The following is a 14,909-nucleotide window of genomic DNA, read 5'->3' on the forward strand; positions in this document are numbered from 1 at the left end:
GGTTCTGGGTTGGTAGGTGCTGGACATACACATAAAAAGAGAGAATCTGCAACAAAGAATTTATAATGTAGCTAGACAAAGGTGGGGAGAAATGTGTGATACATTGGCCCTTCTGCAATTCCTAGTCAACAACATTCACTTTTTAAGAAATAATACATAACTTCTAGAGTTCCTGTCTCTTTTAAAAACTTATGAAATGAATACACACATATTTTATGTCATCAATTTTTTTGTGGCAAGCCAGCAAAAGGAATAAAAATCAAAGAGTTAGGCTGCAAATTTTATTCACACAGATATACACACATGCGACAATACACACACCTCCCTACACAAAGACACACAGTCTCTTGCACACATATAATGCATGCATGCACACACTTGCCTACACAGACACACTTGTTCGTACACTTTTCCAGGGGTTGCCTAAATCACCCAGCTGGGAAGGGAGGAGGGTGGGCTGGAGGGGAAAAGATGGGGGTGGGGGTAGAGGAGAGAGGATGGGGAGGGAAAGAGGCCAAGGATGAAAGCAGGATGGGAGTGAGAGGGGGCAGTGAAGGAGAGAGGACGGGGTGTGGGGGGGTATGTGCGGTGGATGGGGATGCAGGGGGAGGCAGAAGGCTACAGGTGTATGAGGATGTGGGGGGACACAGGGGTGTATAGGGACATAATAGGAGTGCAGCAGTCTATGGAGGTGAATGGGGTGCAGAGCTGTGGGGGGTGAGGAACATGGGGGTGGCAGCTCTGGGAGGTGGAGAGGATGGGTGGGAGAGCACTGAAAGGGGTACAGGCCTGGGATAGGTAGGTTTGGGGGACAGGATGGGACGGGGGAGGGATGCAGTGAGGGGGGCGGGGAGGGGATAGGGAAGGATGCAGTGAGGGGGATGGGGGTGCAAGGGGGTTGGGACAGGGAGGGATGCAGTGACGGGGGATGGAGGTACAGGGGGGTTGGGACGGGGAGGGATGCAGTGATGGGGGTGTGGGGATGGGACTGGGAGGGATGCAGTGAGCGGGATGGGGGTGCAGCCCCATTCCCAGCACTTGGAGATGGTGATACACATACTTCGAACTCCTGGATGCCGGCGATGGGGTGACAGACAGACCGTGGTTCGCCACAGGGCACGCAGCGCAACTTGAGCCTAGCCACACAAAGAGCGCGAGGAGAAGAGGGACGGGCAGCAGTGAGAGAGGCGTGTGCCACGTGACCCCTCAACAGCCACCTGCTGAGCGCTTGCGAGTTGCGCTAGTTCCTCCACTGCCCTGACCCAGCCAATGGGAGCTGCGCCTGCGGGCAGGGGGCGGGACAGCATGTGGACCCCCCTGGCTGCCCCTAAGACTAGGAGCCGGACATGCTGGCTGCTTCCTGACCCAGGAGCTGCACAGCGTGGCAGCTAGCAGGGAGTATGTCAGCCCTGCTATGCGGCACGGCGGCGCCGCCAACTGAACAGCCAACGGCTCGGTCAGTGGTGCTGACCGGAGCCGCCAGGATCCCTTTTTGACTGGGTGTTCCGGTCCAAATCCGGACATCTGGTCACCCTAACCCCACATGAGGCCCATTGCCCTTCCCCCATGCTGGACCTCTGGCCTCATGCCATAGGATGGGCACCCCCAAAAGAGCTGTTTGTTGGGCCCACTGCCAGCCCTCTGCCTGGAGCACTGCTCCTGCTGTGTGCTCAGGCTGGGGCCTGTCCCAGAAGAGGGATGACTTAATCCCCACCCAGTGCTCTGCGGGTGTGGGTAGGGGGGGAGCCTTGGGGGCAGCACCCCAGCAGAACAAAGCCATGACAAGCAGCAGGTTGGGGATCCTATTGGGCAGGTGTTGGCCTTGTTTCCATAGAATTTAACCCCTTCTCTACAATGGGGTTCAGGCTGGGGGTGAGTGGGTCCTTTGTTTGATAGGTTTGTATCAATCCCAGTGTCAGAGCCAGCCTCCACCTGACCGCCCAATCAGGACCCTCTGCCAGTGCAACCCCGCACCTCCTTGCTACAGAAACTCCCTGATTCTCTTCCCACGGCCCAGCTTCCCCACACCCCAGCCTCCCCGTCCCATGGAAAAGCAGAGAGAGACAGCTGAGGAGCGGCTGCTGCCTCACACCAGTGCTGAGAACCTGGGGCTGGAGTCTCTCCCCATAGGGCCGTTTCAGGAAACAAGGAATGGGTGGTGGTGGGGGGGGGGGGGGGGCCACCCACGGGGGGGGGGGGGCATAGGTGACCCCAGGGGGTGATTTGGCAACTGAGAAAAACCTTCCCCACCCACAGCCTAAATCCCCTGTGCTGGGCTCCTAGTGGATGCTACTCACCCCACACCCCAGGGGCTGCCCTTGGGGATCCCCTCCTCTCTCATTAGATTTGTTGACAATGATCGCCCCAAAGGGAAATCTCCCTCCCAAGGACTTTCCCCCCCAATCCCCATCCTTGCTGGTCAGTGCCAGCCTTCAGAAGGGGTCCCCGCAGCACAGCGAGAGATGAGCTCCTGGAGAGATTCTATCCTGCTGCTGCCTCTGGGAAGGTCGAAGGGAGGCCGCCCCATGGCAGATGAAGCTGTTCTGCAGCTGATGAAGCAAATCTCCTTAGGAAGAAAACCTTCCTCCTCCCCTGCTCTGCAGCCAGTACTGTTCTCAGTGCCCACATGACATAGAAAACCAGGAAGTGCTACTGCGCCAGCATCCCTGCCTGGAAGGAGACAGACCAGATCCACTGGCAAGGGCTACAAAGGGATCAGCTGGCGTTGCAGAGGAGACACAAAGCAGATGGAGACACCCCCTGCTCCAGCCTGGGAAGGATTCTCTCCAGGGGAAGGGATTGGATCAGGGTGGTGGGGAGCGAGCCCTTAATGTTGCTCTGTGATGGCTCACCTCGGATTAGCAATGATTTCTGATCTAAGGCTTAAGAATTGCCCTTGGCCTGGTATTGAAAAGCTATGGTGTTGCTGTTTGGCATTTGACTGTCAGGTGTTTTGTCTTTATTTATGATGCTGATGGGGCTTTGAAATCACCCAAAAGCCCTGCTGGCTAGCTACAAAAGCTGTGTTTGAGTGTAGAAAGCAAGCAAGCAAGGACTATATTCTGTTACCCCTCTGGCCTGCAAAGGCCCCCTGAAGGAGCCATCGCGTGACTGGATTTCTCAGATTCAGAGTCGCTTGTGTAAGCAGAGTCAGGATGAGCTCTACCCTGACATCTGGTGGTGAATTATGGCAAGTGTGGAAAAGAACTCCAGGGGCTGATCTTGTTTGCATAGGCACACCCACTCGCCTGGCATGAAACACAGCAACTGAAAGTGGTTACTTTGGCTGGTGTGGGAACCCCAGTTTCTCTATTATTGGGGCAGGAAGAATAAAGTTTTGTTACCCTGATTCTGTGAATCAAGGCCAGTGGAACTGTTGTATGACAGAAGGACTGAGTGAGTCCTTCACCATTACCTAAGTAGCACTTGCTTGACAAGGGGCATGGGTTACAAAACCCAGTGATTTGAGAGAGGATGGGGTCAGGTATTTGTACCTGATGGTATGGGCCCCCTCCAAGGGTTTGAAACACCAATTGCACTGCCTCCTCTCTCCACTGTTGAATGTCAGAGCTAACTTTGACTCCCTTAGGAGTCTAGTTACAGACTGCTGAGCTGAATTCACTTTGGGCCAATGGTGCACCAGCACTGGCGCTCCCCTATTATACTATGAGCTGAAATCACAAAAGAGCTGATGTCATTAAGAGCTGAGATTGCTGAGTGCTGTATTAACTAGTGGGGGAGCCTGAAGCTATATTGCTCAGCAGCTGGCGGAGCAATTTGTGGGGATGACTGGAGGAGCAGCGAGCGGCGTGGAGCCTTGCGGGGCTGGTTGGAGTGGCCCAAGGAATGGCGAGCGGAGCTGTTTGCGGGGACGGCTGGAACGGCTCACAGGTCGGTGAGCGGAGTGGAGCGGAGCAGCTTGTAGAGCGGAGCAGTTCATGGGATCGCAGGAAAGTGGACTGGCTCGTGGTAAAGGCTGCAGCGGAACCCCCATGGAGAAACAGACGGCTGGCCAGCCTCGGATCACGTAAGGTGCCCCTTGACACCCTGCGTGCCCCCCCCTTTTACTCTGGGGCTGCACTGACCAGGGACAGAGACTTTGGGGGTTGTTGGACTTTTGGGACTTTGCGTGGTTGCTGGACCCAAGAGACTTTGGGGGTGTTGGACTTTGGGGACTCTGGGTGATTTTTGGGTCGCTGGATTCAAGAACCAAAGGGAAAGGACACAGCCCAATTTGCTGGGGTGGGTTTTGCTCATGGTTTGTGTTATGAATACTGTTTGTGGTGTTTTTCCAATTTTATGCTGATGTCGTTTACCTCATGTTATTAAACATTTTCTGCTACACTCAGACTCCGTGCTTGCGAGAGGGGAAGTATTGCCTCTTAGAGGTACCCAGGGGGGTGGTATGTAATTGTCCCAGGTCACTGGGTGGGGGCTCGAGCCGGTTTTGCATTGTGTTATTGAAACGGAACCCCTAGATACAGAACCCGGCCCTTGTTGCTGCCAACTAGATGGGCAGAAGGGTTACACTTGTAAAGACTTGATTCTTTTTTATGCAGCATCTTGAATCATTCTTGGTATCTTTTTTCCCCTGCTCCTAAACAGCTTGGGTGTGCAGGGATTTTTACATTAACCTGCAGGTAAGAACGGCACCCACTTGCAAGATTCAAAGAATCAAGCAGGACTGTATGGCCGTTCTTTGAGCTAATTGGATATTGATGTTCGTGGGGAGTGAGCTAATCATTTGTTCAGACTGAGGAACTAGGAACTGAATGCTGCCCTGGGGACTCCCACCAGCCAGCTTACCAGCAGGATGTGCAGGGGGAAGGGGTAGAGAGATTATTGAAAGGCTTAGGAGGTAAACTGGACCATGTTCAGCTGGTCTGGATATCAAGCTCTTCCACTGGGGGACTTTGACCGTTTCCAGCAGTCCAGCATTGGAGTCTATGGATCTCAGAAGAGCTTATTTTGCTTTGGGCACATGCAAGACCCATGGGACCAGGTCCCGCAAATGAAAGGTGAGTACAGGACAGGGAAGCAAGGTTTCCTTCTCTGCTGGCCCAAGCATCATCAGTCACCTTGGTGGTTATAGCCCCTGCAAACACTGGCCTCTCCCTCACGCCAGCCTTACGCAGGGTGCAGCTCCATGACTGCGCTGGCGTTACTCCTGACTTGCACTGGGCTGAGCAGAATAAGGCCCTATGGGTGTTTCATTTGGGGATTCAAGGGTTGGAAGAGTCCAAGAAGGAGGCAGGCTGGGGGAGTCCAGTCTGGGGATCATTTCCTGTGGCCCTCAGTGAATGCTGTTAGGCGTATGGATGTTCACTGATCATGAGCAAGAGACCCCAGGCCAGATGCTGCTCTGTGTTGTGCTGGTGTCAATCTGGAGTCGCTGCACTGACTTCAGTGGATTGAGGCTGGTGTAACAGAGCAGACTGAAGCTGAGGCAGCCCCTTCTGTCTCTGGGGCGGTTTCCAGCTTATGGCATTCCCCTCAAGAACAATGCTGCTGAAGGACACCGGGGCAGAGCTCTGTGACCACGGTCATTGGGTGGATCCATGAGTTGCCTACGAGATCCCAGCATTGGTTTCTGTGGTTTGCTGCAGGTGTGTCTTGAAACAAGGGAAAGGCCATGAGCCTGAGACCAAGCTGTGGGCGATGCTGAGGGACCGGGAGCTGCTGCTCTCTCCAAATTCATTCCCTGCCCCTCTCTTTCTCTCCTACAGGTTCCTCCCAGGGCTGGCTGTCATGGATTTGCCATGGGATTGTCACGTCTTTGGCCTTCCTGCTGATGGTCATCACCTTCCCCGTCTCCGGATGGTTTGTCTTGAAAGTAAGTGGGAAATAATGCCTGGTCCTTCCCCCTAAATCCAGATGGTGGTGGGAGGGGGAGAGTCTGAGGAAAGGCAACGATGCCCTTTTCACTGCTTGGAGTGTCCTTAAGCAGCTGCATGCTCACTGCATTGTGTACTGCTGCAGCCTTTCCAGTGGGCACCTATGGCATAAAAGCCAACTGATGGGAGCGGCAGCATTCTCTCCACCTCAGGCCAACCCCTTTGCACTGCCGATAAGACCCAGCTCTCCAGACTAGAGCCAACCCACCAGCTAGTCCATAGCGAGTCTAACATCAGGAGTTCCTGTAGCGCAAAGGCTGACACTGGTGCACACAGTGCTCTCTCTGCATTTCTAGGGCACCTTTCCCCTGAGAAGCAGAAAGGGCTTTGTAATCATCATGAATGAAGCCTGGCAATGCTCCAGGTGTGAATGCAAGAGGCTCTCCTGGGGGACTGGAAGGGTGGAGAGTCTTTATTTTCTACTATTAAAATTTGTGTAAATGTATATTCAAGGTAAATGCAGCTGCAGGCTACAGGCAAGTTGTCAGTGCAGCCTGTGGCATCTCAAAATTGGGGATCCCCTGGTCTTGAGAGGTGCTGCATACCCTTGACTCCTGTTGACTCCAGTGGGAGTTGGAGGAGCTCAGCTTGCCTGTAGTGTGTATCATCTGGCCATGGGATTCTGCTCAGCTTACCGAGTACTGAGTTTACATCTGGGGTCAAGCAAACATCTGGGGTCACCTGTCAGAGAAGGGTATACCTCGCAGGAGGGGCCAAATGACTTTTAGAGATCTCAGTAGTTTTTCATTTTCTCCCAGTTGATTCGAATGTAATGAATCATGGCCAGATGCAGCAGAGCCCATGGTTGTCCTTGGGGATTGAACCCATGAGCTCCACACCAGAAGCACAAACCCTTACTGTTGGTGCAAAAGGATGAGCTCCATTAGCTATATCGTGGGGCTCTTATGTTTGCCAGAGCCAACCACTAGAGGGAGCACCGTGCATTAAGCCCGGGCATTGTAGGGACAGAGAAATGACTTTTCTTAAACTGCCCAATGTGTATTTTTCCTCCTGCCTATTTGGTTTAAATGTTTCCTTTCCAGATAGTCCCTGCCTACGAGCGAATGACTGTATTCCGCTTGAGCCGGATCCGAGCCCCCCAGGGGCCAGGCATGGTCCTGCTGTTGCCGTTCATAGATCACTAGCAACTAGTAGACTTGAGGACAAGATCCTTTAATGTGCCACCGCGTAAGGTGAGCTACATCCATTTCTAAGGTGGAGGATTTGCTATGTTATGGGGCAGCTTCTCCAATGAGCCTGGTCATCCATTGCAACCCTCTTGAAGAGATCAGGGTATAGACCTTTGCAAACTTTCCTAGTGAAAGCCACATGTTGAATCTTGCATGCTTTGGGCTTTCATTCCAGTTGTAAAATTGTAGTACAGATTCACAAACCTTTTAGATGAACTGAGGCCAAATATCATGAGATGGCAGGCCAGGTTTTCCTTCCGCACAGCCTTCCAGGGGGCATGCTGAGCCAAGATTTTCAAAAGCAACCAGTGGTTCTGGGTGCCTGAATTTGTGGGTGTCCAAGGTAAGTGACACCTGCTTTTCCAAAAGTGCTGACCATCCACCTGTGAAAATCAGGTCCTTTTCAGGTATCTCCAGGTAGGCACCCACAATCACTACTCTTGTAGAACTTGGCTGTGATTTAGACCAGCCCAACCTTGATGGTTTGGGCCAGGTTGGTGTTTATTCCAACTCAAAATGAAATGGGGGGTTGGGATTGAGCCATGGACAAAAGACAAATGTTGACGAATGTCTCATCGACAAAAAATATTAGTTGCAAATCCGTGTGATCTGAAATTGAGATGATGTTGTTAATGTAACCCTTCTTCCACGTGGAGCCAGCAGCAACCAGGGCTGGGTTCAATATCTAGGAGTTCCTTTCCATCGATGCAACACAGAACTGGCTCGAGCCCCGCCCCATAACCTGGGAAAATTACGCACCTGAGAGGCAATAGTTCCCCACTCGCAAGCACAGAGTTTGAGTGTTAATGAAAGGAGGGAAGTCACCGAATATTAATTAGATAAAATGCCACAAGCGGGATTCATAATCATAAAACTGTGAGCAGGACACCCATCCCAGCGTGCGTGGGGCAGTGCTTTCCGCCTCATGTTCTTGAGTTCTACAACCAAAAGTTCCTTTTCTGTGCCCCTCTCTGCTCCCTCACCATACCCCACTCACAGTGGTTGTCCTTGGTCAGAGAAGACCCAGGGTTCAGAGGTGCATCTGTGTGAGTTCACCTCCCATCTGGGGAAGAAGGCACCTTGCTGGCCGCCCCATCGGCCGTGGTTCCTCTCCACTGGCCGTCCCGCCAGCCGCTTGTTCTCACTGCCTCGCCAGCCGCTTGTTCTGCTCACTGCCTCGCCAGCCGACTGTCAGTCACCTTCTGCTGTCACTTGCCTCTCTGCTGTGACCTCTGCACACCAGTCTCTTAGTAATTTTCAACTCTGTGCAGAACACAGTCCCACCCCAACTGATATCAGCTCTGATCGAGCCTTTTAAATAATAAAGAGGCTCCTAATGAAGCCTATTTAGCGCTTTCTTTTAACAGTGCGGAGGAACAGGTTAAACCAGTCTGGGGAGGACCCCTAGGGAGGGTCCACATCTCTTGGCTGGGACACCTGTCCCCACCCCTCTTACTGTCACAGGGCTCTGGCATTCGAGCCCCTGGCTAAACAAGGTCCTTTCAGCTGTGGGTGACCCCCTCATTTGGGACAGGTTAAGCGAAGTTCTGTTCCCTTTTATTCATACAATAATGACAACATTGGTAACAGCATTTCACTGCCCCTGCATTCAGTACTAAAATGATTTGTAACCCAACACCAGCCAAAGTTGATTACTTTGAGCAACACACCACTCTATCTGCTTGATATCTAAGCAGAGCAGGCGCAAACTGTATTTACATGAACACACCTAAAGGCTCTCCCCCTCCCAGCTAGCTGTCAGGGAAGAATTCATTGAGACCCTGCTTACATCGATAATAATAATCATGTTATTTATGACAATGTCTAAGGGCCAGCCAAGAATGGGGCCCCATTGTGCAAGAAGTGGACAGCCACAGAGTACCAGATGGCCCCTGCATCTGTGATCTTACAATCTAGATAGACAAGACAGACACAGGGTGAGGGAGGAGGTAGAACTTGTCCCCGACCCCCCCACCCCCATTGGTGCTGGGTGACCCTGTGAGGGCGTAGCGTTCGGGTCTGGACAAGTACCTTAAAGTTGATTCAGATACTCACCCAAGGCAGCAAAATTCAGCCAGAAGGCTCACGCTGACAGGTTGCCTGGTGAAATCTTGAGTACTTCTGGTGTCTGCTTGGGGTGGAAACTACACAAGAGGAGCCCTTAGCACAGTCTCTTGGTTACATTGGCATCTGGTTCCAGAAGGACCAAGAAGTGCCATCAGTAAGGCCCTACCAAATTCACGGTCCATTCTGGTCAATTTCATGGCCATAGGATTTAAAAAATCATAAATTTCATGATTTCAGCTATTTAAATCTGAAATTTCTCGGTGTTGTAATTGTAGGGGTCCTGACCCAAAAAAGGAGTTCGGGGGGTGGTGTGGTGGTGTCACAAGGTTATTGTAGGGGGGGGGTTGCAGTACTGCTACCCTTATTTCTATGCTACTTCTGGCAGTGGTGCTGCCTTCAGAGCTGGGCAGCTGTAGAGCGGTGGCTGCTGGCCGGAAGCCCAGCTCTGAAGGCAGAGCCATCACCAGCAGCAGCACAGAAGTAAGAATGGCACAGTATGGTATTGCCACCTTTACTTCTGCGCTGCTGCCTTCAGAGCTGGGTACTTGGCCAACAGCTGCAGCTCTCCAGCCACCCAGCTCTGAAGGCAGCACAGAAGTAAGAGTGGTAATACTGTGACCCCCGTAAAATAACCTTGTAACCTCCCTGCAACTCCCTTTTGTGTCAGGACCCCTCAATTTGAGAAACACTGGTCTCCCCCGTGAAATCTGTATAGTATAGGATAAAAGCACACAAAAGACCAGATTTCACGGGGGAGACCAGATTTCATGGTCTGTGATGCATTTTTCATGGCCGTGAATTTGGTAGGGCCCTAGCCATGATGCATGAAATGAAGGAGAAGGAGTTAACTCATTTGGGTTTTTATAACTCTATAAATAAGATTTGGTTTGACATTTGTGGAGGTTGGTTTGTGAGGTTTTCCTATATTTTGTTTTGCCTGTTTAAATGAATCGGGGAAGCCCCACTGGTCAGGAATCAGAGTTTGGGGGATAGCAGTCCAGATCTTCCAAGGTATGTGGGCACCTAACTTCTATTGAATCAGGCCCTCTTTGTTAATGCTGCTGTTCACAGCTGACCTCCAAGGATGGAGCTGTGATCTCCATGGGGGCTGATATCCAGTTCCGGGTGTGGGATCCAGTGCTGTCTGTCATGATGGTGAAGGATCTGAATGCAGCCACCCGAATGATGGCCCAAAACGCCATGACCAAGACCCTGCTGAAGAAGAACCTGAGGGAGATCCAGACGGAAAAGCTGTGGATTGGGGACCAGCTCCTGGTGAGGGTTTGCTTATGACCTTGGGCCCTGCTCCTGTGCTGTGACATGGGAAGTGAAGCACCCCATTGCAGTCTGTGCCTCACCAGCTGCAGGACCTGAATCCCTAATTCTCTAGCTATGTAACACACGGAAATAATGACCAAGGAGGGAAACTATAGCTGCTGCACTCTGAGTCTACCCCCAAGGGACTATGTGGATTCTCAAGGTTTCACTGTGTCTCAGAGCCAGAGGTGTGCTGGGGTGTGCAGGATGCAGGATAGGGTGGAGATGCAGCCCCTATGGGGCAGTCTGGGGTCATTACAAGTGCACAGGAGAGAGGCAGGCAGAATGCCTCAGGGGGAATCAAGCGAAGGGCTACCAGGTGTAAAGGGGATAAGGCGGATACACAGAGGACACCTCAGGACTACAAGGAGGGAATGGAGCATGCTCTGGGGGCCTCTCTTGTTCCATGCAGCCTGCTCAGCCAGAGCTCAGAGTGGAAGGGATTCTTTCCATGCTCCATTATAGTCTGTTGCTTTGCACTTACCCAGATCTGACTGGGATGTTTTTGCTTCTTGCTTTGCTGCTTGTCTTTTAGCTTGAAATCAATGACATGACCAAGTCTTGGGGCCTGGAAGTGGATCGGGTTGAGCTGATTTTGGAGGCAGTGCTGCAACCCTCCCAAGAGAGTCTGTCCGGACATCTAACCATGACACCCCCGATCCCTGGGTTTGAAGGACTAGATAGCACCATTCAGCAGCTGGCTGCTCACTTCTTTAGCAACAGCATGGCGGTGGCAGCAGCAGCTAGTCATGAGACAGGTAACCAGCCTGGCTGCACCTCCCTCTCCCATGCCTGCTACGTGCTCTGCTTTTATCCTCAGGAGGACAAAACAAGAAGTCCTTGCTTGGCTTTTAAACAGCCAGGATGTCTATAGGCATCAGTGGATGAATCTGGCTCTCAGACCCCAGTGGGACAGACCACGTCTGTTGTGGCAAAGTTTTGCCAGAAGTGACCGTAGAGCAGCAGCTGAGAGTCATGGCAAACTCCCATTGTGAGAGGAGGGATTTAACTGGTATCTCTGAGGCTGCTGTGCAGTGAGTGTTGCCAAATGTCTCTTCCATGGTCAACAGGACAGGAAGAAGAGATTAAATGAGGACTGTCTATTTCAGTACTTCTCAAACCCTTGCCATAGTATATGGGCACTTCACAATCTATTGTATTTAGCCGCACAGCCCCCATCAGAGGTTGGGCAGTGCTATTATCCCCAGTATACAGAGGCACAGACAGGTTAAGAGACTTGCCCAAGCTCAGACAGGAAACTTGTGGCAGAGCAGGGGATTGAAGCTGGGTCTCCTAAGTCCCAGACTAGTACCCTAACCACTGGATCATCCAACTCTTAGAACAGGACTCACAATACCACTCTTCTCTGTTTTTATGTTGTAGCAGGTTAATATAATACCCCGATACGATGGGGGTTCGCATGCTATACATGTGGCCGATAGAGGATGGATGGACAGGAAGGACTAGGGGACTCCTTTCTGACCGCTCATCAGAGCTTTACTGGACAGTGGCTTGTGGATCCCTGCCACTCTTGGGCTGACAGTTAACTTCATCCCAATCAGCCTGGTGCCCCCGATCCCATCTTTACACCTTTGTCCCCAGCAGACAGCGTGGTGACAGTGAATGAGGCAGAACCACCAGCTCCTACCATCACCACCACCAGTAGCAGCAACAGGAGGAAACCTAGCCCTGAGGAGTTGCTGTCAGCTGTGGAGCTGTTCCTGTCTGAGTCCTTGGTTGGCGCAGTTGGAGCTTCCTACCAGTTCAACATCATACTTCTGAGTGGTGCCCGGAGCACCTACTTCATAGATCTCACTGCAGGTCACTGCCATTTATTCTCCCTGTGTTTGGGAGGCACTTTGGTGGGTGAGGACTTTGAGCTGTGTTGTGTGTGGGTGCAAGCGTGTGCATGCTCTTTATTCTCCACACACAGAGCTGAACTCATTAGTAGAGTTGGTTGTAAAATGCGGGGTTGGGGGAATTCCTTGGAAAAAGTCAACTTTTCAGTGAATAATTGAAATATTTTGGTTCTGAAATGGTGCCACTTGGGAGCTGTAGTTTGGCGGGGGGGGGCACCTCAGTTTCTTCTCTAACACAAGCTCCTGGTAGTATTCGTTCTCTGCGAAGGTGTGTAGCACCCCATGGGTCAGCCAGAACTCGCAACCAGGACAGCCTGGGTATAATCAAGGAGGCTCCCTGCTCTGCTGTGTAAACAGAAACAGGACGCTGAGCAGGAGATGGGACTAGAAGCAATCCAGGTTGCAAGGGGTGGTGATATCTCCTCCTAGGCTCCAGAAGATGAACCTGACCAGGCTCAGAGACTGTGTCAGGGGTCTGGGCGCTGACAGCCCAGCTCAGTGGTTAGAACTGGGCTGAGGGGGCAAAGGGTCAGAGCCCAAGTCAGGAGCCAGGAAGAGGACATGGGCTGGAGCACAATCCATCACAGCTGGGGGCCCAGCATTGAGCAGCTAGCGACCTGCTGCTGAGCTTAAAAACAGGCCTGCTGACTCTTTTCAGGCAGCCCTAGCAGAACCCATCAATCAGCCTGGAGAGTACTCAGGCCCAGTGGGAGGTGCCTGGTTCTGACAGCTTGCTGTGAGGTCTTTGAGCTGAGGAGTTGTGAGCCAGGGTCTGAGGTGAGATCTTATTAAAGGAGACAAATTTACTCTGATTAGCTTGTTTTTTTGGCTTGCACTTGTCCAGATCCTTTATGAGGAATGTTTTGATACCAACTGGGGAATATAAGATAGAGCTAACATGCAGTGTCACATCCAGCCACAAAAGGGTACACAGGGATGGCACATAGCTTTACATTTCCCATGATACCACACTGTTCCATGACCATGCCTTGCATGGCAATGATGCATCATGGGAGATGAAATCCAGCCTGGCTGGCACAGGAAGAATAGGAGCATGAAGCGCCTGAACTACAACTGCTATCAGGCACCGCAGCAGCATTTCCAAATAGAAGTATTTTGGTTTTGCAGCTGAAAATATTCCAGTTTTTGGGCACTTGGTGGTTCAACAAAAAATCAGTTCTCTGTGGAGAGCAAAAACCCAATATTCCTTCAAAAAAAAATTTAGATGGAAAATTTTACATACAGAAATTTGTCTCCTGCCCATCTCCATAACGAGCAGTGACTGTGGTGTGGGATTGCTAGTTGTTGTCCACCTCTAGCCCAAGGTGGCAGGAAGACGATCCCCTCCAATGGCTGCTTGGCCTAAAGCACATTGTCTGGGTGAACTCCACTTCCTAGCTGACGGGCAGCCATGTTGCTCAGTAACCCACCAGCATCCTAGACATTAACTGGCACCTTTGTTGGTGCCCTCAGCAGAGAGGGTGTGGAGGAGGACATCCCTTCCCATCTGGGATGCTACTGGAGCAGTGTAGGGAGAAGCTTGCCCTACTGCTGGAGGGAGGGGACTGTCCCCTTTCACCAGCGTTAAATTCACTTCATTAAACAAACCAAACACAAAGGGCCTCTGGCTTCCCCAAAGTTTTAGATGTGAAACCCTGGTACTGATCCCCTCTCTCTCTCCCTCTCTCATATATCCATGCCCTGCAGGCAGTGGGCGGATTGGCCTTGGGGACGCTGAGCGCAACCCTGATGTGATTCTGGAGATGACGGAAAATGACCTGCAGTCTTTCTTCTCAGGTGAACTTCATCCTCTGAGTGCCTACATGAGTGGGAGGTTGCGTGTCAAGGGCGACCTGAGTGTTGCCCTGAAACTGGAGGAGCTCTTCAAGGCAATGAAACAACATAGATAGAGAAAGAGAATGTGTGTGTGAGTGTGCGCACGCATATGTGCATGTGTGAGAAGGCAGGAGAAGCGAAGAGTCTGGCAGGAGAACCATCTGATTGTGAAGGGTGTGAGGATTCAAGCTCTTCTATTCTTTATTTCATGCTCTGGGGAATTGATCATTGCCCAGGGAAGCAGGAAGACAAATCCCCTCTTTGATGGGATCCCTGGGGTGCAGCCTGGGACCACTGTACCCCCTTAACTCTCCAGCCTGGGCTCTCACAATGCTTTGCTAATGACAAGTAGCAAACTCCTCTAGGTGCTGTGATCACTCAGCGCAACTGCATGTGGAACCCCACACGCAGATAGATTGCATGAATGCTCCCAGAGCCACTCATGAATCACAGAGAAAGGCACCAGCCGAATCACCCCAGCTCCTAGCACTGTAATTCAAGAATATACCATCTTGCACTGCTCAAGACGAGCAGTGCAAGTTTATTAATTGGTTTGCCACTTCAATGGAAAGTGGATATACACCAGCCTTTGCAAACCTGAGCAGATTTACCAAACACTTCAAGCAAATTCACTGGTAAAGATAAACAGTAAAAGAAGTTTATTGACTACAAAAAATAGATTTTAAGTGATAAGCAAAAAGTCAGAGTTAGTTACCAAAATAAAATAAAATATAAGCATGCAGTCT

At 51.5% G+C, this 14,909-nt stretch overlaps 1 protein-coding gene across 1 annotated transcript; it reads left to right on the forward strand.

The window, feature by feature from the left end:
* Window positions 1-4,840: 4,840 nt before the first annotated feature.
* On the forward strand, window positions 4,841-14,686 carry STOML1 (stomatin like 1). The gene is made up of 6 exons (XM_024215147.1): window positions 4,841-5,018; window positions 5,727-5,833; window positions 10,223-10,426; window positions 11,004-11,198; window positions 12,031-12,289; window positions 14,035-14,686. Exons 1-6 carry the CDS (start codon window positions 4,871-4,873, stop codon window positions 14,235-14,237), a joined length of 1,116 nt encoding a protein of 371 aa, XP_024070915.1. The 5' UTR covers window positions 4,841-4,870; the 3' UTR covers window positions 14,238-14,686.
* The last annotated feature ends 223 nt before the right edge of the window (window positions 14,687-14,909 follow it).

Source organism: Terrapene carolina, unplaced genomic scaffold (assembly GCF_002925995.2).
Source record: "Terrapene carolina triunguis isolate 2854851 unplaced genomic scaffold, T_m_triunguis-2.0 Scaffold67, whole genome shotgun sequence".
NCBI classification, from domain to species: Eukaryota; Metazoa; Chordata; order Testudines; family Emydidae; genus Terrapene; species Terrapene triunguis.